The 28,000-nt window shown below is 41.7% G+C and overlaps 3 protein-coding genes across 4 annotated transcripts; all 3 read left to right on the top strand.

Annotated features, from left to right (window-relative positions):
• Window positions 1-901: 901 nt before the first annotated feature.
• On the top strand, window positions 902-5,183 carry LOC105873340 (trypsin-like). Its single transcript, XM_012768201.3, has 5 exons — window positions 902-968; window positions 2,481-2,646; window positions 3,442-3,695; window positions 4,257-4,393; window positions 4,939-5,183. The coding sequence occupies exons 1-5, from the start codon at window positions 929-931 to the stop codon at window positions 5,086-5,088; spliced, it is 747 nt and encodes a 248-aa protein (XP_012623655.1). The 5' UTR covers window positions 902-928; the 3' UTR covers window positions 5,089-5,183.
• A 7,243-nt stretch (window positions 5,184-12,426) lies between these two features.
• LOC105873273 (putative inactive serine protease 58) lies at window positions 12,427-18,791 on the top strand. Its single transcript, XM_012768067.2, has 5 exons — window positions 12,427-12,789; window positions 13,533-13,695; window positions 15,248-15,498; window positions 17,949-18,085; window positions 18,507-18,791. Exons 1-5 carry the CDS (start codon window positions 12,750-12,752, stop codon window positions 18,654-18,656), a joined length of 741 nt encoding a protein of 246 aa, XP_012623521.1. The 5' UTR covers window positions 12,427-12,749; the 3' UTR covers window positions 18,657-18,791.
• Window positions 18,792-23,297: 4,506 nt separating this feature from the next.
• LOC105873272 (serine protease 58-like) lies at window positions 23,298-27,294 on the top strand. Of its 2 annotated transcripts, none has more exons than XM_012768065.2 (6): window positions 23,298-23,408; window positions 23,640-23,726; window positions 25,438-25,576; window positions 25,801-26,057; window positions 26,837-26,976; window positions 27,069-27,294. In XM_012768065.2, exons 2-6 carry the CDS (start codon window positions 23,687-23,689, stop codon window positions 27,216-27,218), a joined length of 726 nt encoding a protein of 241 aa, XP_012623519.1. In that variant the 5' UTR covers window positions 23,298-23,408; window positions 23,640-23,686; the 3' UTR covers window positions 27,219-27,294. The 2 variants fall into 2 exon arrangements, with proteins under 2 accessions (XP_012623519.1, XP_012623520.1); XM_012768066.2 differs by having other exon boundaries at window positions 23,311-23,387.
• The last annotated feature ends 706 nt before the right edge of the window (window positions 27,295-28,000 follow it).

The following is a 28,000-nucleotide window of genomic DNA, read 5'->3' as shown; positions in this document are numbered from 1 at the left end:
TCAGTTGTGTTATCATTGGCCAAGAATTCTGTATTATCTTTGTATCCAAATTGTGGTCAACTGACTGGGGGAAGTGTTGCATAGTAACAGAAAGGCACTTCTTAAGGAGATAGCCTTAGAAGCAAAACCCCTTCTGACTCTAAAACCAGATTTCCTGGGTTGGAATCCTGATTCTACCCATGAACTTGCTGTGAGATTTTGGTCAACTCCCCTATACTTTTGTGTGCCTTCCTTTTCCTATAGGCAATGTGGGGATTGTAATAGGTGTCTTGTATGGTTGTTATGAGGATTACTAAACTAATGTGGGCAAAGTATTATACTTTGTCTTATGGAAGCTCTGGTTTTGTATATCCATGTTAACTTTTTATTATTCCTAGGAACAACTTGTTTCCCTGAGAAAAAGAAAATTGTTCTTAATTGAAATCATAACAGACTAAAGAAGAAAATAAAAGAATGGTAAGTTACATTTATTTAAACTTACTATATGTCAGAGATATTCTAAGTATTAATACATAATTGTGAAAGAGCCTGTGTCAATTAAACAATAAAGGTGCAGGGATCAAGATAGTCCTTTGGATAAAAGTTCACAGTTGAGGCAACCAAGTACCTAAGACTTTGGTCTGAGAATCAAGACACCTGTAGCTCTGTCCTGTGATTTTATTCTACATTACTTTCCTATTATGGGGAACAGTTCCCACCAGGTGGGTTTGTCACTTCCATTCCCATAACCTTCTGGAAAAGTGAACAAATGTTGATGTTTAATAATGAGTTATCTTCTATCTGTACAGAATTGAATTCTAAATTTAGATTTGTAAGTTTCCAGTGAAATCACTTTTCTGGCACCCGTGGCCATGGGTGTTAATAACAAATCTAGAGGTATAAATACCTTTGGATGAAAAACCTTCTTCCCATTCCCCAGTGAGCAACCATGAAGACCCTCATCTTCCTCGCTTTCCTGGGAGCTGCTGGTGAGTCTTTGAATAAGTGAATCATTAGCTACCTATTTAAGTTTGCACTTTGTACTCTGGAAGACATCAATGAATGTCAAATCTGGTCTCTGTACTTGAGAAGCTTAAAATGTTGAAGCAATAGCATATAGCACTTATGTTTATTAATAATTGAATATTACTTCCTGGAACAATATCACAATGAGCAGGAATGAGCAGGTAGAGACATAAAGAAGCAGAACTTGCACTCAACTTCCAGGTAGAATTTAAGAAAAAGGAGAGAAAAGGAAAGGGTAGTGCACATTATGGAATTGTTTGTCTCGAACTTTCTAAGAATTTGGAGTTAATAACTGGAATTAATCTTGTGCTCGCTGAAGAGGCTGTTGGTGCCAGAGCCTGAGTCTCTTCTATACTAAGGGGCGAGTGATTTAAAGCCAAGGAGTCTTAACAGCACAGATATTTCATTTCTCATGAATAAAAGCTATGGGCAGTGTTTTTATTTTTAATGACATCTTTGCTAATGAAATCTTTATGGTGTAAAGCATAATAACATATCATTCAATCATGAAAAATATTAATAGAGAAGTGACTATTTCTACTTTTACATTATTAAATGTTACACTAGTAAAACTTAATACTAAATTTTCCCAAATTGGGCAGTCATAAATTAAATAAAACTGTCTACACACCTGGAAAATTGTTTCCTGAAATTATTTTAAAATTTTTTAACAATAGGGTTCATATAACATAGCCACAAATTTTTGGAGCTTCAAGAAATCTTAATACATCAATGGCACAGACTTCACAATGCTGAATAAATTGATAAATGTTGGAAAGATAATTGGGATAAAAGGAAACGTCGGAGAAAGAAATCTTATAATGTTCTAAATGTTTACAAATTTTTTAGGCTAGAACCAAGGAGAGAAATTGGGAGTGCAAAAGGACAATACTGTCCATTTCCTTGCAGCCCAGAACATTCTCAGGTGGCTTCTAAAAGCTTCCTTTCTGTCACCTCCTGGGGATATCTATCCCATACCAATGTCCCACTAACCACCAAGCAAACATCAGCATGATTTCTGCAAACCTTCACAGCTAATTGCATGGCTGCTGAGCAGGGTTCTGTGTAACAGTTATTCTTTATATCCTTGGGTAGTGGTCTTCAGTGGTCTTTATATCTTCAGGTGATGGCATTCATTGTGTAAAGAGCCTCTGATCTTTATAAGAGTGTGTGTGTGTGTGTGTGTGTGCATGTGTGCGTGTGTGTGTGAATGGTACGTTAAAAAAAGAATGCATTTGTCAAATGTAAAGCATAAATTAAAAATTATATATTGATAATGGCATATGTGGAGTACATGTTAAAGGTATGGAATAATAGATTTTCCCAGGAAATTACCTAAAACCACCATTTCCTGATTATGTGAGACAGAATAACATTATCTGCTTTTCTCTGGTTAATCTGCAAAAACTTCATGGTGGCGTAGAAATTCCAAGATGGATCTGATTAACGGATAGTTTCCAACTTTGTCCCATCAGTTGCTTTGCCCACTGACAACGATGATGACGACAAGATCGTCGGAGGGTACACCTGTCAGGCGAATTCAGTCCCCTACCAGGCGTCCCTGAACTCGGGCTACCACTTCTGCGGCGGCTCCCTCATCAACGATCAGTGGGTGGTGTCCGCGGCTCACTGCTACAAGTCGTAAGTGACCAAACTCACCTTCCTGTGCTGTAAGATCAACTTATCTTCTAGCCCCGCCAAAGCACAATCAGGGTAATGTATGGAGTTATGCTTGCAGGGTGAGGCATTCAGATCCTAAGAGACATTTTATTCTCCCAAGCATTGTATGATGTACCAAGGGACATTTGCATAGAGAGCTACCCTTTAGAGTTCCCCAATGTCTTCCTAAATGGAGGTACTAGAGGCACGGAAGGGAAACAGTGAGTGGTGAAGTATCCATACAAATAGTTTAACACTAGAATCAGTGCTGATTATTACAGCTTAACCAGGAAAAATGACATATGGAGGTAATAAAACTCATAGAATGTCCTATGCAACACAAAAAATAAGCATGATTCATTCTGCTCTCTTAATATTCTTCCAAAATCTCTGAGTCCTGCCTCACCTCCCTATGGGAAATGGTGATCGCAACCAGTAGAAAATGACAGGTGCTTGCTGCTCAGTCTCCACCAATTATTCCCTTTTTATCTGGAGCTGTTTCTTTGGGGTCATTGGGGTCCCATTCCTATTCCTTACTATTGTAACAAGACGACAGGCAGGAACACTTTACTAAGGAATACTCTAGGAACACTTTACTAAGGAATACTCTAACCCGTGCCACGTGTGACAGTGCACAATGCTCACAGTGCTCAATGACCTGTGAGAGTGAATGCTTGAAGAGGATGGTGTCTGTGTTTGTGCTCATGAATGAGGAGGTCAGGAGAAAGGGAGAAAGCTCAAGTTGGATACTTACAGAACTCTTATCCTTTAATCCAGCCGAATCCAGGTGCGTCTGGGAGAACACAACATTCAACTCACTGAGGGCAATGAGCAATTCATTAATGCTGCCAAGATCATCACTCACCCCAAATACAACAAATCCACCATGGATAATGACATCATGCTAATTAAGCTGAGCTCAAAAGCCAAGCTCAGCTCTCGAGTGTCCACGGTCTCTCTGCCAAAATCCTGTGCAGCTGTTGGTACTCAGTGCCTCATCTCCGGCTGGGGCAACACCCTGAGCAGCGGCAGTAAGTGTCACCTGGGACTGAAGTGCCAAGTCTGAGGATAGTAGAGGTGAAAGGCATGTTGAGGGCCAGTTGATCCAAATTCTCACTCAAGGTGTGGTTTCAGGAGGATACTTTTGGATATATGAAGTCTCAGGATATACAAATTGAAAAGAGGAAGATTCCCTTGCTGGGACCATGCACAGGACACAATGAAGATGAACTGTTAAAAAGATGTCAAAGTATTTAATTAAAGTGTGATCAGTGATGTGTAGAGAACTAGAAACTGAGGAGGTAAACAGAACAGAGGCTAAGGGATTTGGTACTGTTGGAAGCATGTAGCTGCTTGACAAATAGTCTCTAGGTGTAAGATTTGTGGTCATGATGCTAGTGTCAGAGAAAGAACAACTCATTGATTAGAAATTATTTGGGAAACCTTATAGAAAAAAGTTGTCCTCCAAAACTAGAAGTCATTGGCAAATTGAGAGAAAGAGTGGGAGCATTGGGAAAGAAGAGAGAAATGTTGAGAATGAATTTCCAGGAACCCTGTTGGTAATCTTCCATTTGCATTCTTGCACTCAACAGCCAACTACCCTGATCTCCTGCAGTGTCTGAAGGCTCCCGTCCTCTCTGACAGCACCTGCCGCAGCTCCTACCCAAACCAGATCACTAGCAATATGATCTGCCTGGGCTTCACGGAGGGTGGCAAGGACTCTTGCCAGGTTAGTGTCTTTGTGCTCCTCCTCCTCCATCCAGCCCAGTCTCATTCTTTTCCGCCATAGTTCCTCTTTCCTAACATACAGAGGATTAAAACTGTCCCTGGGATTGATTGTGAGAGGTGAGGGGTAGCTTTGGGACAAATTATAAATTTTATTTTTGTGATATTCATGGCCTGTTTTAAGGTTAAAAAGATACTCAAGATGGTGTGCAAACAGGACATCCAAGTACCCTCTATGGAGGCAAATGGTGGCAGGGAGCCCTGGCCGAAGGAACAGAGCTAGTTGGACAGTATTAAAAACTCTCCAGTCCTCACCTCTCCTTGGCCCAATTGTCCTAGTAGGAAAAAGGAGAGGCTGGAAGGAGAGAGGGGAAAGATCGGATACAGTGTAAATAAATTGAGGGCTGAATTTCCAGAGGAAGAAAAAGTGCTTCATAGAGGATAATCAGCCTAGGAAAATGGCCCCAGCACAGTGGAAGGACATCTTGCACCCCATTCTCCCATCTGGGCATAAATAAGAGCTCTGATGGTCTCTTCTCCCTTGCTCAGGGTGACTCTGGTGGCCCCGTGGTCTGCAATGGACAGCTCCAGGGTGTCGTCTCCTGGGGCTATGGCTGTGCTCTGAGAGGCAAACCTGGTGTCTATACCAAGGTCTGCAACTACGTGAGTTGGATTCAGCAGACCATCGCTGCCAACTAGACACCTGTATCTCTTCATGTCTTGTCTCCTGTTATACAGCTTCACCTTCCTTCTATGCCTCAAAACATTACCTAAATAAAAACATTCGTCCTGCACTACATTGTCCAAGAATGGTCCTTGCTTCATATTGGCAAACTTTCTCTAGAAACTAGCTGCTAAATAAGAAGGTGGACATAGAGTTGTACTATTATATTGAGAAAAATTGAAAGGTTATTTAGTCATTCATTCAACCTTATCAATATAAATTTACTGATTACCTACTACTACATTCCAAACTCTGTGTGAGCTATCGAGGATAGAAAAGGGAACAAGGTTAGAGGTGGCTGTTACCATCATTTTTGTTATAAGTAAAATAATTATTAGGCACTGTATTAATAACTCATATAAATTTTTTTGTAAGATTTGGCTACAATACAAATTTGATCATGCATTTTTATGATAGAACATGTATCCATAAGTTATTACAGATAAAGACAGTAAAATGCACAAAGTCAAAATCAGTTGTCCAAAATCATTCAAATAGTACCTAGTAAAGCCGAGTTAAAATTCAAGATGTCCTTATTCCCAATGCATTGCTGCTGCTATAACAGAATTCTCTCCCTATCTTTTTCTTCAATCCATATGAAATTTTGTGAGACTAGATAAGGGAAACCTTTAGATGCAGAAATATTTAAAAATCACAGGTTTCCTGTATTTTCCAGGGTTTCACCTACCTGTATGTATGTTCCAGTTTTCCAAGATCTTTCATGTTTTCCAAGAGAGATATACCACATTTTATTAATTCACTCATGGATTGATGGGCACTTAGGTTGTTTCCACATCTCTGCAACTGCAAATTGTGCTGCTATAAATGTTCAAGTGCAGATGTCTTTTTCATAGATTGTCTTTTTTCCTTTGGGTAAATACCCACTAGTGAGATTGCTGGATCAAATGGTAGTTCTACTTTTAGTTCTTTGAGGTACCTAGTTACTACTTTGCAGAGAGATTGTACTAGTTTGCAGTCCCACCAGCAGTGTGTGAGTGTTCCTATCTCTCCGCGTCCATTCCAACATTTGTTGTTTTGGGACTTTTTGATAAAAGCCATTCTCACTGGAGTTAGTGATCTCTCATTGTGGTTTTGATTTGCATTTCCCTGGTGATTAGAAATGTTGAGCATTTTTTCATATGTTTTATTTTTTGTGTCATCCAAAAGCCCCTTTGTCAATCTTCTTATCATTTTCAGACTAACTCTTCACAATTTGTAAATTTATATTAATTTGTAAATTCTGTTTGCCCTTTTATCCAGCAACTTAATTCTAAAGAGTTTACCCTATTGAAAGATGCATTTAAATACAAAAAAAAAATGTATAAATGTGAACACATCTCTTAGGAGTTGTTTAGTTGCAAGGAACAGAATATTCAACTCAGAATGTCTTTAAAAATGCACAAACGAAAGCTTAGGAGTACGGAAGGCTTCAAGAATAGTTTCATTCAATTCAAAAATGCTATCAAGGATCCGATTTATTTCTGCCTCTGTTTGCTGTCTTCATTACTGTCATCTTTAATCTAAGGAAAAAGCCTTGTGATCATAAAATGGCTGTCAGAGCTACCGGTACGTTCTCCGTTGTCTGTATCTGGGGAGGGAGATAAAGAAAGCTGTTCCCAAAAGAATTGAAGGCTCTGTCACAAAAGCTCACAGCAGACATGTAAGAGTGTCTTCTTCATTTAATGTGTGCACTTCCACACTCATGAACCATTAATCATATGGGATTATGCTCATTAGTTTACAATTAAGTTATGTGGCATGCCATCAGAGTGAAGGATGGACTTTTTATTCTGCAACAAACATGACCTACTTTGTATATGTTTGGTTAGCTGAATTAATAAGGTTAGTTATCAAGAGAAAGAGGAATAGACGCTAAAAAGGTAAGCACAATCTCCACCAACCAATATGTTTATTGATACATTGTCTATATAACCCAAAAAATCAGAAACAACTCAAATAAACATGAACAGAGGATTGATTAAATAAATATGGTATATGCTTCGGTAGAGATAATACAACTATTCTATTCATTTACCCAATCACTTATTCAGCAAATACTTATTGAGAGCCTATTGTATTCCTGGCTCTGTTTTATGCAGCAAAGCAGTGAAGAAAATAGCCAATATCCTTCCTCCATGGTTTATACAATCTGTTTGATAAGCAGACAAGAAGTCAATAAAGATTCTATAATAATGCCAACAAATGCATATGATACAAGAAAAGCAAGGTGAATAAAGGATGGATAATTGCAAAGCATAGATCTGTTTGTAAAACATAAAGAAAAACATCAAAAGACCTATGAAAACATACCATAGTTTAAAAATAAAAAGGCACTTGGAAACGTCAGAGGAAATATTTCTCACAGAAATATACTTACTGTAAATAAATACCCAATTCATGATTCAGTAGACTCCATATCTCTGTAGCAAAAATAAGGAAATATAAAGAGATAACAATCTGATATTAGAGACAGCTGCATAGAGACAAGGCCTTTGGGCTTGTTATATCTAATCGTAGTGACAGATAAATTTATTTATCTTATGTAAATTGAGGAGATAACTCCAACTGTCAACTTCATACTGTGTAAAAGAAAGCAATATCTGCATTATAAGCTCAGCTACTTCTGTAAATATATATATATATATACACACACATATATATGCATATATGTATTCATATAGGATCAATAAGCTGGTTAGAAGTAACTTTACTTTGGATTCGTAGATTCCATAATTCAGTTATTAGTTCTCTCATTAACAAGTAATGAACTTCAACATATGCTCAGGGTCAATTTATCTAAGAAAATTTGCTTTAATAAGATAAATACAAGCCTCTTGTACCCTAAAAATCTTATTTAATGAATTCTTTTAATGCAAACCATTCTCATAATTTATCTTAGTATTGAAATCAAATTTTAAAAGGACTTCAAAAAATAAAAGTATTTACTATCTTAGTATTATTTTAGTCTTACTTTTCAAAGTCAATTAAGAATGTCTATTTATTAAAGGAATACAAACACAAAATTCTTTATTCTTAGAGATATTCATTTGTTCTGAATAGCTCAGTCTCATCCCTTCCTATTTCTATAAGGTAAAGGATTTCCAGATATCTTGAGAGAATCATAGTTTTCAACGATCCCTTTGTCTCTCCATTTTTAAAATAAGTTCCCAGTTCCTACAGAATAAATCAACCGATTTTATCCTCACAAACTGATCTCATCTTCTCACCGTGAGACACTAATTCTTTCATTAGAACTAATCTGACAGTTATGTATGTCTTCTAACATCATCTCGAATGGCCACTGTGATTTTATATACACATTTCACATATGAAACCTTAGTTAGTTAACAGAGCTTATTATTAAAGACATGTCCATATGGGTAATCCATGTTCCCTTTTCAACCAACCACCCCCATTTCTGCAGTCAGTGTTCTGGGAGGGACCCATGGCAGAGACCACTCTAAGACCAAGGGTGTCCTCCAAGGCCAGCTTCTCTCTAACTCAAAGATCGAACAGAGTAAGCAGACTCTGTTTTCTAAACAGAAAATAAAGCCATATGGTCTAATGAACTTATGAAAGCTTTGTTCTATCTTCATTTATAAGAGGAAATTTCATGATTTACATAATTTTGCATTGTGCAAATTTCTGATAACATCTATGCACCATATCTATATTTTTATAAAAGGATTATAAAAGCAAAGCAAAGATCATGCTGTCATGGGAGTCACAGGACTTCTATCCCGGTGTGTCAGAGGCTCCCCGCCTCATCCCACTGCATTTTCTATCCCACATGAAAGGAAAAGTTTGTGCAGATTTCTAGAAACTCCTCCCGAGCCGCTAAACTTCCTCTCTACACAATTGCCTCTTTCACAGGAGCTCTTCCTGCATCTTCTTTCACAAGAAGAGCTCACTGGAAAAGAAAGACACCTGCTCCGACATTACACCTGCCAGTTGCACTGTCGTACAATTTTCTTTTGTGCCTTTCCACTTCGACTTCACAATTCCATTTTGGATGATCAACTCTTTGAACTCAACAATTGCAGTTTTTAAATCAAAAACTCTCTCCCGGCTGGGCATGGTGGCTCATGCCTGTAATCCTAGCACTTTGGGAGGCCAGGGCTGGAGGATCGCTCGAGGTCAGGAGTTCGAGACCAGCCTGAGCAAGAGCATGACCCCGTCTCTACTAAAAATAGAAACAAATTATCTGGACAACCAAAAATATACATAGAAAAAATTAGCCGTGCATGGTGGCGTATGTATGTAGTCCCAGCTACTCAGGAGGCTGAGGCAGAAGGATCGCTTGAGCCCAGGAGTTTAAGGTTGCTGTGAGCTAGGCTGACGCCACGGCACTCTAGCCCAGGCAACAGAGTGAGACACTGTCTCCAAAAAAAAAAAAAAAAACTCTCTCCCTAATCCCCTGAAATCCTTTTCATTTCTTATTCCTGTTTAACTAATAGGGTTATTTAGCCTTCAAAGGGGAAAATGTCACTGAATGGCATGTCTAGGAACAACGAACTGCCTTCAGTAGAGCTCAACGTGATCTGCCTGGTTTTTACATTTGTTTTACATGTGTTATTAAAAAAAAACTCCCCCTCATTTCATTTGGAAAAAGACATAATAATATTTTTTAAAGTTTCTTTTCGTTGTTGTTCTTAGCTGTGGAATTTAACCCGGTTCCTTCAACCTAAACCATTTACATTTTTGTTCAATCAGTACCTTCATAAGCCACTTGTGATGGGAGAGTTACACCCTCCCTAGGAACAGCTAACTGTTTTTTGTGTTGTTGGTTTTTTTTTGAGACAGAATCTCACTCTGTTGCCCTGGCTGGAGTGCTGTGGCGTCAGTGTAGCTCACAGCAACCTCAACCTCCTGTGCTTAAGCGATCCTTCTGCCTCAGTCTCCCTAGTAGCTGGGACTACAGGCATGTGCCACCATACCCAGCTAATTTTTTTTATATATTTGTAGTTGTTTGGCTAATTTCTTTCTATTTATAGTAGAGACGGGGTCTCCCTCTTGCTCAGGCTGGTCTTCAACTCCTGAGCTCAAATGATCCACCCACCTTGGCCTCCCAGAGTGCTAGGATTGCAGGCGTGAGCCACCAGGCCAGCTTAGCTAAGTGCTTTTGTTTTACTGAGTGAGATGTGAAAACTGAAGGACAGATCTAATTGGTGAGGACAATAATCCTCAAAGGGAGAGAGAGAGAAAGAGAGAGAGAGAGAGATTAAAGAAGTAGAGTAAGAGAAGTAGGGTAGGATAAGCCCAAGGAAGAATTTTGGAAAAGAACTAAAATAGGCTGGGCAGTGGCTCATGCCTGTAATCCTAGCACTCTGGGGGGACCGAGGCAGGAGAATCCCTTGAACTCAAGAGTTGGAGACCAGCCTGAGCAAGAGCGAGACTCCATCTTTACCAAAAATAGAAGAAAAAACCAGCCAGCCATGGTGGCACTTGCCTGTAGTCCCAGCTATTCAGGAGGCTGAGGCAGGAGGATCACCTGAGCCCAGGAGTTTGAGGTTGCTGTGAGCTAGGCTTGACGCCATGGGCACGCTAACCTGGGTAACAGAGTGAGACTCTGTCTCAAAAAAAAATTTTTTTAATTAATTAAAAAAACAAAAAAATGTAGATCTTTATAAAATTCTGCTGTACATTATACAACATAAATTCTCTTCTTCAGTTTCCTGTGGAATGTCCAAAACAAATTTGACTTTTGCTACTGTGTTTCAGTGTTGAATCTGGTTTGGAGAATGAATCAAAATAATGGCTTGTATGAGCTTCAGCAATGGCCTGGGATGCACCCCAGTGTTGGCTTAGTGGTGAATTGAGAAATAAAGTGGATGCAGCTGTTTTTGAGTGCTGGGACAAAGCAGACTAGAAAAACTAACAGAAATAAGTCCCATTTCTACCAGGCAAACCTTTGGAAAGACCTCTGGAAATGTCGTGGGTTGAGGGTTCCAAGCTCTGCGATTGTGAGCAAGATTTCTAACCTTAAAAAGCTTCAGCTTTCTTATTAGTAGAAAGCGAATAATAATATTTAATTTCTAGATCTGTGATGAAGGATAAACTGGGTTACACGTAGAGAACACATAACATAGTGTTTAATATGTGGTAAAATCTCAATAAATGCTGACTTTATTATTATAATTACTAATATTTTTTAAACTTTGGATACTAAGGAAATGTTAGCCCCAGAAGCTTAGAGGACTAGGGAACATCCAGGTGACATGTTTTAAGTTAATTAAATTTTAGAAGAACTAAGTTTGCATATATATTTTACAGATAGAGGAATGTTATTTTTTTTGGACTTCTGTAAGTGGTCAGCTCTTTAATTACTCAGACAATGGCCAGTTAAGTCTTGTATGTTTTGCGTTTGTTCAATCTACTTTTTATAAAATGTGGGATTTAACTGCTATTTAGTAACTATCTCTTGGCGAAAGTCAGGAAGTTAAAGTGTAAGGTTAACTTATATAAAAGGAATGTGGTAGATTTGGAACGAGTAACGGGTGCAAAAGACAAAAACCAAACTAGTAAGAAGTTAGTTTTAATTCAGACCATTCCAATAGGAGAGCATTTCAGATCTGAAGAGTATAGTATCTTGGCAGGGTGGTTTCCCCCTAGACTTTTGTAGGGAGAAATAGACTAGTTATATGTGAGGAGATTTACAGTTGGGGTTGTTTTGAAATCAGGGGGGAGTCTCAGTCAGTTGGCTACATAGGGAATGTTCACTTCTCAGTGTTGCTAGTTTCAAGGAGACAAACCATTCTAATTCTAATCATCCATGAAACAAAGAATGGGGAGTTGGAAGGTCCACATCTCACCTTGTCAGCAGATGCAGGTAAAGACGAAAGGTCTGTACTCAACCTGTCACCAGTAAACAGGGGAGCCGTCCAAAGTCTTCTGGGAGTCATGAGAAGGAATGGACAGAGTCCTGCCTAAGTCATCTGGGAAGGATGGTTCTCTGCAGTAATTCATTTCCCAAAACACAAAAGGGAGGTGGGAATTTCTTAACCACGGCTCTTTTCTGGAAGTACAGAGCTCAGGTAAAGTTCAACCTTGTCACCGGGAATCCAGAGACTCAGTTCTGAGTGCTGACTTTGCCACTAACTTCCAAGAGGATCACAACTTCCTCATCATTAAAATGAATAAGATTAAAAAAAACCCACAGGATTTATTAAATTCATCTCATACCCCAATGTTGTGTGAGTACCTGGGAATAGCAGAGGGGCTCTTCGGAAGAAGGGAGATGGCAGGGGAGGGCAGGGAGTGGGATTTAAGTCACAGGGAGGGGAGGAGACAACAAAGAAAGCCTATGTCACAGAGGGGGAGAGAAATGCCAGTGGGCACACACTGGCTCCTGGGGAGATTGGTAGGATCAGAGAGGTGACACCAGGACCTTGGCTTGGTCTGTTCCTTCCCCTCTTTCACTCACATCAGACATAGATCCCTCTGATGTCTTACGTAATTGACATAATTGAGTCTTGATAAGGACCAGTTTGAAGACTGCTCTAAGATCCGTGTGTCTCTCCTCACTCCATGATTAGTGTTTCTCCGCAGCCGCTGTTGCCAAGGACACCTGGACTAAAGGTCGGGACGGTTCACCGCTTGATCACCTTGTCTGCGGCTGGCAAGGTCACAGCCTGCCATGAAGGGCTATCTCATCTTCGCTCTCATGAGCACAGTCGGTGAGAGTCTGGGGCCTTGTTTCTGTCTAGGGTGAGGACCAGGGCAGTGTATGAAGAGTTGGAGGGAGAAGTGGCCAGCCACAGCTAAGGGCATGGGAAGTGAAGGGCTTTTAGAAAATCAACTGTCGAAGGAATCAAAAGCGGCCAGTGTCGACACGCATCTTATCCTGTCCCCACGATCTCTGAGCCCCTCCGGTGTCCGTGAACCTGTCAGGGCACACTCATGACCGATGCCCGACTCTGTCCTGCCGTCCCCTCTCATCAAGCTCCCAAGCGTGCTGAGATTTCCTAGGTCGCCGCTTCTCCCTTTCCCTGCACAGGGGGGCGCTAGAGGACCTGCGCCGAGGAAGGAGGGTGGGCTGGTCAGGGCTCTGGATGTTTTTAACCATCCAAAGAATGTTTTCAAAATAGTCATTTATTTTTTATTTTCATTTTTGTAACATGTACTTAATAGCACTGCCATCCAGAGTTTCTGATCAGTGTGAGATGAGCCCATGTATTAGTTTCGCAGAACTTTGCTGTAATTCCATCTCAGCAAAGGTATGTGTCAGTTCTCTTACTGTGTGTGTAGCTTAGGTTACACTCATGACTTCCTCTAGTTTAAGAAAAAAAAAACATGAAAAATAAATGGAAGACATCAATAGTATCTTTGAAAAACTTAGGCTAAAGAAAACTACGCTGGCCAGTTCTAGCCTCTCAATCTCTTTGTCTCTCTTTCCACCTATGACCTCTTCACTCTCCAGGAGCACTTCTGTCCAAATATTCCAAAATTCCTGAAGGTGACTTGGATTTACAAAAAAAAATTATTGTTCCTTATATGGTCTATCTGCAGTCCAAACCAGAACCCTGTGTGGGGACTCTCATTCACCCTGAGTGGGTGCTGACGGCCGCGCACTGCCCCCTGCCGTAAGTATACCTCTGCTCTCAGAAGCTGGGACGGGTCTATTCCAATGAATGCAGGCCGGGGGGAAGCGTCCCAGCAAATTTTTAAGGAAATTAGAAGGCCCGGGAAAAGATAGAATCTTCTTCCAAATAGGGAGTAGAATACATATTCGGGCAGTTTAAGAAGAGGCCAATAGGAAGATGTCGGAAGACTGTCATGGAAAGTAAATAATGTTCATTTGTCACTACATATTTGCTAAACATTTACTGTATAGTAAGGGCTGCTTAATACACTGAGAAAACGGTAAGGGGACAACGTGATAATAAGTTTTTCCTCGTGGAGCTTATACACCAGTAGAAGGCGTAAGCCAAAGCAAACAAACAGCTAAAAATAAAGCACAAAAAGAATGGCAAGCTGTGACATACGGGATGCAAGGAGGTCTGCGTTGGTTATGGTAGTCCTGTTTGTCCTCTTAAGCAGTGAAGGAGACAGCCAAATGAAGAAAGCCTGAGGGACAGTCCCGGCCCAGGGAACAATATTCAGATAGTCCCCGAAGTAGCAAAGACTTTAGGGTATTTGGCAAACTGGGAAATCAGTGTCGGCTGAGTAGGGGGATGATCCTAGGATGAGGCTGAAGAGTTAGGTGAAAGCCGTGTCATGCGGGTAACTGTAGAAGAATAAAGAGTCGCTGTACAAAATAAAGCTGTCCCTCGTCAACCTCCGGGCTTCTGCTGAGTGTGAGACTGTGTTGTGTGAGTAAGGCCCGCTCAGAGTTTAAGGCACATACAAGGGTCATATCGAACTCGCAACTCTCAGCCAGCTGGTTGTTCAAAACAGTGCAGTTCAACACGGATGGAACCCTGCTCTGTGCAATGTGGGAAATGCGTAGGAGATAAAGAGGGTTCAAGTCCTCTCGGAGTAGGAATTAGAAAATCAGGTATTCTTTCTCTCGTCCACACATCTAACACATGAACCGCTTTTGGCAGGAAATAGCTCTTGTAAATCTTGCACGCCTGGGCTCCTGGCGATGGAGGTGGGTGGGTCTGAATTTGCCCAGGGAATATAATGCAAAATGGTAACTGGGAGTCCTGACAGACGATTAATAATAGTCTGTCAAGTCTAAGATCAACGTAGGCAACACATGGCAAAAATTAATGCTACGGGCTGGGAAGAGCTGCAGCAGGCTCGGGAATACTCAGAAACCGTGGGTACTACACGCTTGCTCAAGGATTGCTCGAGGCAGTGTAGTATAGACAGGGAGCTCTGGAATAATGGATGGCAGTGCCGGCTCTAGTACCTGCTAGCTCAGATGATCTGAATCTTAATGATAATAACTATACTCAACTGATGTGTTTTAGGTGCCAGATGCCATGTCAGATCTTACCCAATGCATGTCTCAATACAACAGTCCTGTAAACTAGCTTTATTATTTTTCAGACAAGAGCAGGCCACTTTTAGTTCTCAGGTTAAGGAAAAAAAGTAAGATGGTTGGAGAAGGCAGCCTGGGACATTTCTTGTAGTCTGATGTTCTGTGACTCTCTTCTCTCTCATCTCCCTGCCCTCTTTCTTCCGAAGTGTTAAGATCCGACTGGGAGTTTATCAACCGAGCACCAAGACTAAGATAGAGCAGATACGAAATTACTCACTGACTGTGCCCCACCCTGACTTTGACACACAAACTCTGGAAAATGACCTGATGTTGATCAAACTGTCCAAGCCTGCTCCAGTCGACACATACCTGGGAACGATAGCCATAGCCTTGGAACCCATGATACTTAACGAGTCCTGCTTTATCCCAACCTGGACCTGGAAGGAATACAAAAACCGTAAGTGTTGGACTCTGAGTTCTTTATCTGAGCAGGTTGGAACTTGGAAAAAAATGTGGTGGGATGTACTTGGCAAAATAGGTGGTATGAGGTAGGGTTCCTGACTTCAGAGGGATTACTGCCAGGACCTTATACTAGCATGACTGGAGGTCAAAGATAAGATTGAAAGAGACTGATGCAGGGCAGCCAATATGACACCATCAAATGGAGCAGGCAGAATCTGTTATATCTCTGGAATATCCAAGACCAGATCCAGGGAACTGAACTGAAATAAAGGTGGGAAAATAGGAGTCTAGTATACGCACAAAGACAGTGTCAAGGCATCAAGAAGGAGGGTGGTCTACTCATTGACATTTGTTGAATACCCACCATGCAATTAATAAAAGAGATGTGGGGAAAATAAAAACAAAACGTGATGTAGTGAGGTAACAGAGAAGGCTTCCCACTGCTTCCACAGAGAAGCCAACGCACATGCAAAGACATGGTGATCCGTTCCTTCTAGGGGATCCTGGGTGACAAGAGGATGGTTGAGTGAGCCGCCCGTCCTGTCACCAGAGCTCTTTCCCTGCAGTGGGGGCTACTCATAGTACCCTGCTACACGCGAGAGTTCCTACTCAGAGGTGGAGACTTGAGTGTTCATAGGGAAATCGATTGTTATGACATACTGTTGGTCTCTCTCTGGCCTGATATGCATCGTGGGGAACATAGTCACAGCCCTTGCTGTAGGCACACGTCCTTCTCCCCCAAGAGCTGTAACTGGGGATGAGCACAGAGATCTGGTCTCCATGGGAACCTGTCTAATCAAAGGTGCTTTATGAAGAAAGCTGCTTTCTGATGCATTTGCTTGTTTCTGTTAGCTGTGACTTCATGCAGCTGTTAATAACCAAGATGCTCTCTTTAGGTATTGTCAAAGAATGAGGATACCACCACTTGATATCTGAAATAAAATGATAAAGCTAAATCTATTGCTTGTTATTCAAGGCAGAGCAATACTGACCAGACATCGGCCCGCCAAGCAGAGCAGAGTACTTATGTGTATGTGGGGTTTGTGGGAAGCTTGGAGACGAGGCAATGGAGGCCTATCCAAGGTATAAGGGTTACATCATCTGTAGCATAGTGGCATGGGATGGATCCATTCAAATCTTCAGTGAGCTTGTTGTTGAGTGGTTGGTGCTCTGAGATGTGTTTATAGGAGAACATCTGACCCTGATTCGCTGATTCAAGAAGTGACAGCTGACATAAACTGATTGGCTTGCAAAAGCTGTGTTCACTCAGGCACGTGGTCCTGGATCTATTAATCAGGGTTAAATCCTTCTCTGGTGGCTACAGAATAATCTGTTCTGTAAAAACAAATTTAAAAATGGGAACTTTAAAAATCTGTTTTATAAAAAACAAATAAAAGGCATACACTTGTATATTCTGAGTACTTTGCAACTTCATTTTTCAATTTAGAAGCAAAGTACCTGGACGTGTAAGTGAAATATATTTTGTAGACATATTTCAACTTGTATGATTTTTGTCCTTGACTTTATAAGTCTTATTCAAAGTAACTGCATTACATTTTACAAAAGTAATTAATTATATACCCTTTGAAAACAAAATAAAACTATACAAAGGTTTTATTGTATAAGCTCTGAATGTCAGAACTGTAGTGGCAAACTATACAACTCTATACACTGTCTGATGCAGGGCTCCCAATATTTATTGGGAATTCATTATTTCAAGTAGCAAGTTACTTTAGCCTAGCTTGTTACACGTATTTTTAATTAGCTTGAGCAATCTCTGGTCAATTTTTTTGTTTTCTTCCTCCTTGCTACTCTCTATCAGAGATTAAAATTACCTAATACCTTGGTTAGAGTTCCTGTATCCTGAAGTTGATAGTTTAATAGCAATTGCTATGATGTAGGTCAGCAATATGACCTCTTAGGGGGAAAAATATATATATACATATATATATGTGTATATATATATATATATATACATGCACACACACACTTATAAATAATCCATTTATAAATAGTCTAATTTAAAAAGCAGTTTTATACACACTAAAAATAGCTTCTGCCTTTATGATTAAATGCAATAAGAATAAAGTAGATATTCAAAAGAGGTGGGGACATGGTTCTTGGGACAATGGATTTGTTACTGTCTCTTTCTCCTTGTGGTCAGTCATAATTTTCTCACAGTTTTTTCAAAGTTTTATCAATTATGCATAATACAGAAAGAATGGTAGATTGGATGTCTCACAGAAGAGGATTTGTGAACCCACAGAACCCACTTCTCCACATTCAGTAGAGATTACTGAACCCCAAGAAGGATGGAATGTTAGCTGCTATCCGGGCTGAATATTCTCAGAAATTAATGTATTGACACAACAGGAGTTGATCACAAGAGCCCTTGTGATAAGGAGAGTAACTGTCTAATTGGAGTTTGTCTTCTCTTTCCCACAGTCGGTGACCCTGACGTCCTGACATGGATAAACCAATACTCTCTTCCCCTTCGTGACTGCCAGGAGAGACTCCAGAAAGGACAGGGCCTGGACATCATGTGTGTGGGACAACCTCTAAGCACCATGTCTAAACATAAGGTATCTCTCTCCTCCATCCAGGAGGACAGCATGGGGCGCACGGGAGAGAGAGGTGACAATGGAGAATCAAAGGGCACTCGCCCGGAAAGTCCTCCCCTAGAGAGAGGAGCAGAGAACTGAAATCCCTTTCCCTTCCCCTCCTCTCATCTCTGGGTTTGTAAACACTTTCCTTCCCCACCATCACAGCGGGAGAGACTTGGGGTAGTAGCGTCTGTCCCATTCCTGCTTGCACTCAGGTTGGGTGAAGCTTGAACCCAGAGAGGTGAGACTGATGTCGATGTGAAGAGAAGGTTGTCACCTCTCAAGAAAAATAAGTCCACTCCCTTAGATGGTTTTGCTACTGTCATGTGCCACTTCTTGGGATTTACTCTCATTCCTCAAGGACAAAACCTCATTGACCTCTGTTCTGTCTCTCTAAAAGGAAGTTTCAGCTGCTCCAGCCATCTGCAGCGGCAGGTTACATGGAATCTTGGCCTGGGCAAAAGGAAGTGTCACCCTGGGAAGTGAAGGATTCTTCACAAATGTCCACAACTATGGAAGATGGATCCTAAAAATCATCAGCACCCACTGAGGCGCCTCTGTCCCCCGTCTCCTCAGTGCCATCTCTCTGCATCATTTCTACACAGGATGCACAGCTGTCTTCATCTTTCTTACTCTTCAACAAAATCCAAAGAGAAAGCATCCAATAAAACAAAGCCACTAAGTACCCATGCCGTGATGCCTGCTCTCTTCGCCATGCAAACCTTGAAAATGACAAGGAATTTAGCAACATACCCACTGTGCATTCATTCATGTATTCAATGTATTCACATAAATTATTTGATGCAAAAGTTATTGAACTGTGAGCTGCTTAGTAGGCAGTGCATTTGCTAGGGACACATGAGTGAGTATGAGGTGACATTTGCTATCAGGTATCCAATTAGAATACCTGTGATGACTGCAACAACAGAGATGAGCAAGAAGTTCCATGAGAGAATAAGATATTAATAAAACACTCTGGTGGTGGAGTCAGGACACAGGTATCACCAAAGAGGCAGATGAGTTACAGGAGGAGACTGTAAAACTGAAGGCAAAGTTTACTAAGAGGCAAAAAAAGGCATATAAAAGTGTGGCATGTTCTGGAGAATGTATGTAAATAAGTAATACTGGCGAGTAGAAAATAATTTGTAGAGGAGAAAGAATGTAGCAAAAAATGAGTTTTGTACAGGCAGCCAAACTCAGGATGATTCCGGGCCCAGCCCGCTCTAGAAAGGAATCCAGATGATCTCTTAGGCATGGGAGCGGATGTCGTCAAAGCCTTCCTAGTAAACACAACATCGTCAGATTTCGGAACTGAGAGATGCTAAAGAAGCAACTTTTGCAAGATCTGGACCTACTGCCCATGGGAAGAAAAAGAAAGGGAGGTGTCAGGGATAACCCCAAAGTTTCTGACTTGGACAGCTGGGTAGACAGCGATGGTAAAAGAGAACCTGAGGACGGTCAGTGCATTTGTGTGCGAGGCAATGAGGACAGGTGTGGCCTGCGATATCTGAGATCCTGGAAGGACCTGCAGGTGGGGATTGCTAGCAGGCGGCTGGAGGCAAGGATCTGGAGCGCACATGCCACCTGGGGAGCAGCTGAGAAGTAGGAGTCCCGCGCTGATGGGTTAGCTGCAGGCTCTGGGAGGGCTCTCTGCTCCTGGGGACAGCTGTGCGTTCCGCACGGAGATACACAGCATCCCAGACCCACTGGCCAGGACACTGAAGAGCAAAGACAGCTAAGAGGACTCTGAGTGACCCACAAGTTGGGGGTTTGGGCGATGTCTGAGGGACCGTGGAGCAACATGTAGAGGAGGGTCAATATGACGTGGGGAGCTTCTTTTAAAAAAGCAAAGATGGGCCAGTGAGATGGGGATAGAAACCAGCTGCGGAAGGCGCGAGGAGGTTTGGGGACGTCCCATGTGAGACGCAGTGAATCCAGGGTATCTGTAAAGGCTGCAGGGGTGGGTTGAGTTTTGGATATTGGTATACTCTGAGCCTGGATGTGTTTTCTCTTCTCCAAAAGCAAAAATAAATTTAAAAATAAATAAGATAAAAACAGAGCTTAGCTGTGGTTAAGACCTGTAGCTTGTTCTGACCCATATGCAAAGATTATCTCTGTTCTCAAAACCAGATGCTGAGGCCATTTAATTCAAGTGTTCTTCTATCCCCAGTAATCTGGGAATCCATACTGCAGGTCCCTGGTTTGCTGGTCGTGCAGCCACATGTGCCTTCCCCACTTCCTGTCTCCAAGTCCCTGCCCCCTTAATGAATCACATCTGTACTGTGCCAGAAGGGATAAGCTCAGCTGATCCCTTCTTGTAATTCTTGATTTGTGTCTTCGGCACTTACTGACAATCCTACGCCATCCAAGTCAGTGGTGTTAGTTTTCTATTGCTGTGTAAAAATGTCCCCACAAATTTAATGGCTTCAAACAGCACACATTTATCATTTCACGGTTTCCATGGATCAAGAGTCCAGGCAGAACTTAACTGGGTCCCCTCCTTAGAGTCTAATAAGGCTGCAAGGGCAGAATCTGTTCCTGCACGCACTCAGGTTGTTGGCAGAATCCATCTCCTTGTGTTTGCGTGGTACAGGGCCTGGCTTTTTGCTTGCTGTCAGCTGAAAGCTGCTCTCAGGTCCTCAGACTGTCTTTGGTCACAGAGGCTGCCAACACCTGGGCCTGCTCAACACACCTGCTACCTCATCAACCCAGCAGCGAGAATCTCTCCTGTGCATGCTAGCAAGAGAGAGAAAGAGAGCGAGCGAGCGAAAGAGAGAACTTGCTGTTATATACTAACATAATCATGTAGGTGACACCCCATCACATCCTCTTGGCCACATTCTATTCGTTAGAAGCAAGTCAGAGTCCTGCCGCATTCAAGGGAGGCCGATTACATAGGGCAGAGACATATGGCATATGGTCTGTCCCCATAACACTCAATGGGTTTTTGTCAAATAACAGAATTCTTGGCTCCTTACCTCCTACCTGGTGAAGACTTAGTGAGTCTGACCTACACAAGGCTTATAGGATGAGCCTTCCTTACTGGATTCCTCTTACCTTTTCACCTAGCTCCTAACACTCCCCACCTGCATTTGCGTGTAGTTCCACAAACACCCTATGTCCTTGTGTGTCTTCCTGTTGTGACTGAAGCCCTTCCCTCTCCTTGGATTATTTTATTCTCTCCTGTTAACCCCACAAGAGCTCCCTCCTTGCATCTAAGCCCCGGGTCAAGGGTAATGCCTGGGTACTCCTTTCTTCCACACAGTGTACACTGAAAAGCATCTTGAACCCTAAGGCACATACTTCAATTTTTTATTTTTACCCCCAACATATTATTATGAAAACTTTCAAGCATGCAACAAAGCTGAAAGTATTTTACAGTGCACCCCAGCGTGCCCACCACTTCAATTCCACCACTGAGAAATCTATTTTTAGCTAACACTTTGCAGAAGCATGGTGCGTTTGTTGCAATTGATGAACCGGTATTGGCATGTTATTATCAGCTAATGTCCACAGTTTATACTAGCGTTTACTCTTTATGTTATACAATTTTGTGGGTTTTAACAAATGCATAATGTCATGTGTCCACCCTTCCAGTATCATATAAAATAGTTTTACTGCCGTCAAAATCCCCTGGGCTCCACCTATTCATCCCTCTCTCCTCCCCAAATCCTGGCAATCAATCACTGGTCATTTTACTATCTCTATAGTTTTGTCTTATCCGCAATGCAATATAATTGGAATTATAGAGTATATAATATTTTCAGACTAGGTACTTTTGCTTAGCAATATGTATTTAAGTTTTCTCCATGTCTTTTCATGACTTGATGGCTCATTTTTTTTTAAATCTTAAAATCTCTGAATAGTATTTCATTATATGGATCCATCATACTTTGTTTATCCATTTACCTACTGAAGGACATCTTGGTTTCCCCCAAGATTTAGCAATTATGAATAAAGCTGCTATAAACATTAATGTGTAGGTTTGGGGTTTTTTTGTGGGCATATGTTTTCAACTCATTTGGGTAAATACCAGTCTGACTGCTGGACCATATGGTAAGGCTATGTTTAGCTTTGTAAGAAACTTCCAAACTACTTTATAAAGCGACTGTACCATTTTGCACTCCCATTAGCAATAAATCCCCCCCCCCCGCATCAGTTCCTGATGCTCCACATCCTTGACGGCATCTGTGGTTGTCAGCGTTTTGGATTTTAGCCATTCTGCTAGGTGTATAGTGGCATCTCGCCGTTGTTTTAACTTATAATTCCCAAATGACGTATTATATTGAAAATCTTTCCACATGCTATTTGCCATCTGTACATCTTCCCTGGTGTTATAGACTGAATCGTCCCCCACCCCCTTTGCAAAATTCATGTCTTTGAAAATCTAAACCCCAATGTGATTATATTAGGAGATAGGGCCTTTAACAAAGTCATTAAGGTTAAATGTGTTTAGAAGAGTGGGCCCTTGATCTGATAGGATTAGTGTCCTTATAAGGCGACTCCAGAGAGATCAGTCTCCCTCTCTTTCTCTGTGCGTGTGCGGAGGAAAGGCCATGTGTGGACACAAGAAGTAAGAGAGTTTTACATGTCAGGAAGAGAACCCTTACCAGAAACTGAGTTTACCAATGCTTTGATCATGGAATCTAATCTGCAGAACTGTGAGAAAATAGATATCTGTTGCTTAAGCCACACAGACTGTGGTATTTTTTTATGGAAGCCCAAGCAGACTAAAACATTTGGTAAGGTATCCGTGCAGGTCTTTGGCCCACTTATAAAGTTGCGTCATTCATTTTCTTATTGTTGAGTTTTATATTTCCTGATATATAAATTCCTTAGCAGATATGTGTTTTGCAAATATTTTCACCTAGTGTGTGGCATACCTTGAATACTTCGTTTTGTAACTGTCAGCTTAAATACCTATCATTCCCACTAGCTCTTTGAAGGAAGGAATGATGTCCTTTAATTCAGGCATCCCCCCCCCCAGCAATTACAGGTCCTAGGCAAGTTAGACACAGGATATAAATTATTTGTTGGTTGGTTCAATGAACAAATGGATGCAAGGTGACATGAAGGAAATGACTAATGTATTTCAAAGAGGGGTTCGGTGTCAGGCAGAGGGTTGGATTATGTCCAGTGGAGAAAAACACCAGCATCACACAAGTGAGGGTTTGCATCACACAGACAGGAGGGGCAGTAGCCTACACAGAGCTCAGAGAGGGGACCTGCCTTCAGAGCTTGACACACAGGAGACCAGAGAGGAGGGGGCTGCAGAGACATTGTAAACTTATGCTTCTCTCAGGTTGGGTATTTCCTTCCCTGAGGAGTGAGGGCAGAATTCGGAATTCCAGATTCATTTTCTACAGTGTCAGGGACAGAGTCCCCTGACCTCTCTTCTGATCCCTCTGACAGCTGAGCTGATAGGCACCTTTTCTAAAACTGAACCCTGGCACTGATAGAATTCAAATGATACCTTTTTCCACCACCTTATCCTACTTAGTCCTTTTCCCACTCTCCTCTCCGTGTTTTCCAGAAATTCTGAGCTGAACATTACCCCTTGAAAAGACTTCCAATGTCATCATGAAGTTCATCCCCCTCTGGGCTCTCCTGAACCTGCCCGGTGAGTGTCTGTGTGTTTGTTTCTTTCCTTGCCAAAGAGAAGCCCCAGGAAGCATGAAAGATGGGTGAAGGCAAGAGGCACCATACCTGGTAGGGTTGGTTCTCTGTCCCTCACCACTGCCACCGTCCCTGCCATGTTTCCTCCTGTGACAGTGCCTGCCTGCCCCACCTCAGGAGGAGTGCTTGTGTGGTTTGGGGGGAGGCATGGACATGGACACCCCCATCCTGGCCCCACTCCTGTCTGATGATGTTCTGCACAACAGGAGGCACGGCTGCGTGTTGGAGAGTTAGGTATCTCCAGCATGGTTCTGGTTACTCAGCAAAACTTTGGAATTAGTCATAAACCCCCTTTCTCTCACACCCTACATTCATTCTCTGAGGAAAATCTTTCTGGCTTTTATCTTCTAAGTTTATCCCAGATACAATCACATCTCACCACCTCTAGTGCTCACTGTGGCCCAAGCCATCATCTCTTGCCTGGATTATCAAATGAATCTCCTAACAGGCCCCTCCCTCTGCTTTGATTTTTCTACGTTCTGCAGGTTCTCTGGGAGGAAACCGTTCTCATTCCTTAGTACGAAACCCTGAAGTCATTCCACATCATATTCCGAAGACAAGTCCGAGTTCTTACAATGCTCTACAAAACCCTCCATGACCTCGGTGGCCCCTTGTCCTGCTCTGCTCCCTTTCACTCACACAAGGTCAGCCACCTGGCCTCTGAGATGCGACTTCAACAGGCCTTAGGACTCTCGCTCCAACTGTTTCCTCCACCTGGGACCCCTTACCCCAGACACCTGACTGCTGAACTTCCCTGACTTCATGCTATTGTTCAGCATCGCCTGTGAGCTTTACTCCGACTACTGATGTGAGACTGCACGGGCCCCACGGCACACGTGTGCGCACACATCCTGGCAATACCTGTCCCTCTACTTCCTTCTTTTTCCCCATTACACTGATCGCCATCAAGCACACTATATAGCTTAATTGTGTATTGTGTTAATTATTGTGGAACATCTCCACTCACTGGAACATATGAGAACAGAGATACCTGTTTTGTTCACTATATAGCCCAAAGTCCCTACAACAGAGCCTGTCTTATACCAGATGCTCAATGTGGTTTTTTGTTGTTGTTGTTGTTGTTGAGTGAATGAATGGTTTCCCTCCTCCTCAGACTATGTTAGCATTTGGTCTTTTCTTGTAATGGCATTTATATCATTCTGCTGTGCACTGTTGTAGAACAAAAAGATAAAATTTGTCAAAGCATTCTAAAATTGGCAAAAATAGTAAAAAGAAAAAAGAAGAAGAAGAAGAAGAAGAAGAAGAAGAAGAAGAAGAAGAAGAAGAAGAAGAAGAAGAAGAAGAAGAAGAAGAAGAAGAAGAAGAAGAAGAAGAAGAATTGATTTAACATAGAACCCGTTGCATTGTGGAATGCATTTTAAAAAGTTTATATTTTAATTAAAAGAATACTTATTGACCATTTGAAAGGCAAATACCTTTTACTTTTTGAAACAGATACCATTTATCATTTCTACCATTTATCATTTTTCTTCATGTTTTAAAACAACGTCATTTTATAGATTTAGTTTACAGACAAAGGTGCTGGAGAAAAGGACAGGGGAAACTTGGACCATATTAAATGACTTGACTTTAGTTTTTCTAAAGACGACTGACTGAAAAACCTCAGAATTTCTTGTCCATGCCTTCCTTTTCAGTTGTTTTGGCCTTTAATCCAGATTACGTAGTTGCCGACACTCCCCCCTATTTGGTCTTCCTGAAATCCGATTACTTGCCCTGCGCCGGAGCCCTGATCCACCCGCTGTGGGTGGTCACAGCCGCACACTGCAACTTACCGTGAGTAACGAGCCCCCAAAGCCACTTTACTCTTCAGCTTCTCAGATTGGGCACAGACCTTAACCCCTGCCTGGGACCATCCCCCAATTAAATGGATTAGGAAAATCTTTGGAGCATGTTCAGGGGTAGACTAAAAAGTCTTTGGGAAGGGATAATACAGGCCCGTGAGCATGGAGAAGCCATCCCCATGTTAAATCTGCTCATAAATGTCCATATTGTTCCAGAAAGCTTCGGTTGATATTTGGGGCTACAATCCCATCAGACCTCGGTGAAAGGCACCTGCAGGTGTTGGATTATGAGAAGCTGATTTACCATCCACACTTCTCAGTCACTTCTATTGAGTATGACATCATGTTAATCAAGCTGCAAACAGAAGTTGAACTCAATGACTATGTGAAAGTGGTTGACCTGCCCTACGAAGCTGTCCCTGTGAACACCATGTGCAATGTCTCCACCTGGAGCTACAACATATGTGATATGTGTGAGTGCAAGATACGTGTGATGTCTGTTGACTTCAAGACAACATTCTTCTGTCAGAATCAGGCATGCTTCTCTGCCTTCTCTACTCTTGGCTTTTGCAATTCTGCCCACTGAGGCTTTCTTCTAACCTCTTTATTTATCCTTTTCCCTCTCCTTTCCTTTTCCTTGTATCTCACCAAAGGAGTCCTTCAAAGGTTTATTTTATTTTGTTTTACTCGCTCTATCTTTGTATCATCTTTACTTCCGTATATGATAGAAGTGGTTTTAGTGGAAAGAAAACATTTGCATTTTAACACTAATTTGCTGTATGACCCCAGGTCATTTCACCTTGGAGCCTCTATTTTCTTAAATCTAAATAAAATTTTAAAAAAAATAATAAGCTGGCCATGGTGGCTCACACCTGTAATCAGAGCACTCTGGGAGCCCGAGGCGGGAGGATTGCTTGAGCTCAGGAGTTCGAGACCAGCCTGAGCAAGAGTGAGATCCTGTCTCTACTATAAATAGAAAGAAATTAGCCAAACAACTAAATATAGAAAAAATTAGCCAGGCACAGTGGCGCATGCCTGTCTGTGGTCCCAGCTACTCAGGAGGCTGAGGCAGGAGGATCGCTTGAGCCCAGGAGTTTGAGGTTGCTGTGAGCTAGGCTGATGCCACGACACTCTAGCCCAGGCAACACAGTGAGACTCTGTCTAAAAAAAAAAAAAATGAGAGAGAGATAAAGAAAAAAAAGACTTGATACTTAAGATAACACTTAAAGTTTCACTTTTCTCTTTTCTTTAGCCAAGGAGCCTGACTTACTGCAAACTGTGGAAATCTCTGTAATCTCCCAAAATGAATGTCGTGATGCCTACAAAACCCACAACATCAGGGAAAACATGCTGTGTGTGGGCATCGTGCCAGGAAGGAGGCAGCCCTGCAGGGTAACATATTCTCAATGCCTTCATTTCCCCATTTTCTTCCTTTTGTCTTGCCAGAAAAATAACCCAGTTTCCGGTTTCCTTTTCTCTGGCAGGAAGTCTCAGCTGCCTTGGCAGTCTGCAACGGGATCCTTCAGGGAATCATGTCTTTTGCAGATGGATGTATTTTGAGAGCTGATGTTGGCATCTATGCCAAACTCTCTAACTATAGACACTGGATCGAAAAGGTAATACAAAACAACTGAGGCAGGAGTTCTGGACCATGTGGCACAGCATTTCCAATGTCTAGCCTCAGAATTAAATCCAAATTGACTCCTCGAATTGTGCCACGCTCACCCGTCTTACTTCTGCTAAACAGAAAGGGTGCCTGAGCAGCTATGTGTACATATCTTCACTGTGACTATTCATAGCAACACTTCTAACTCTATAGATGAGGATGAAAGACTCAAACTTCCTTAAGCTGTTGAAGTTTATGAAGTAGGGATTATGTTGTCTCTAACGAATTGATAATTGACTTACTGAAAACAGGCCACTCCATAGCCATTTGGGGCACCAAAACCCTTACCAAACACACCAAATTAGACACCAGGTGCTTTGGGTAAGTAAAAGGAAGTCTGACAAAGAGTGACTAAACAAAAGTATAGGTAAGGGGAAAGGTGAGGGAAAGCCCTCAACTATCTCATAGATAGATTCTGGTCATTAATTTTGCAGGATTCTGGATGTTTACTTGAGACACGAGAAGTTAGCACAAAGCTAAAAACAAACACCACATGTACTCAATAGTAATCAATCAGCAAGTGCACAAATGGAAGTAAAACTCAACGGAAGTCAAGTAGGTGGGAGAGAGGGAGGGGATGGTTAAATTCACAACTAAGGGGTACAGTGCACACTAACTGGCTGAAGGGCACACTTATAATTTTGACTCAAACCATACAAAAGCAAATTATGTAACCAAAATGTGTGTACGCCTGTAAAATTCTGGAAAAAAAAAAGTATTGGGATTTATGACCTAGCGGATAAACAGGGA

Source organism: Microcebus murinus, chromosome 9 (assembly GCF_040939455.1).
Source record: "Microcebus murinus isolate Inina chromosome 9, M.murinus_Inina_mat1.0, whole genome shotgun sequence".
NCBI classification, from domain to species: Eukaryota; Metazoa; Chordata; class Mammalia; order Primates; family Cheirogaleidae; genus Microcebus; species Microcebus murinus.
This window is presented reverse-complemented; position numbering and strand designations above follow the sequence as displayed.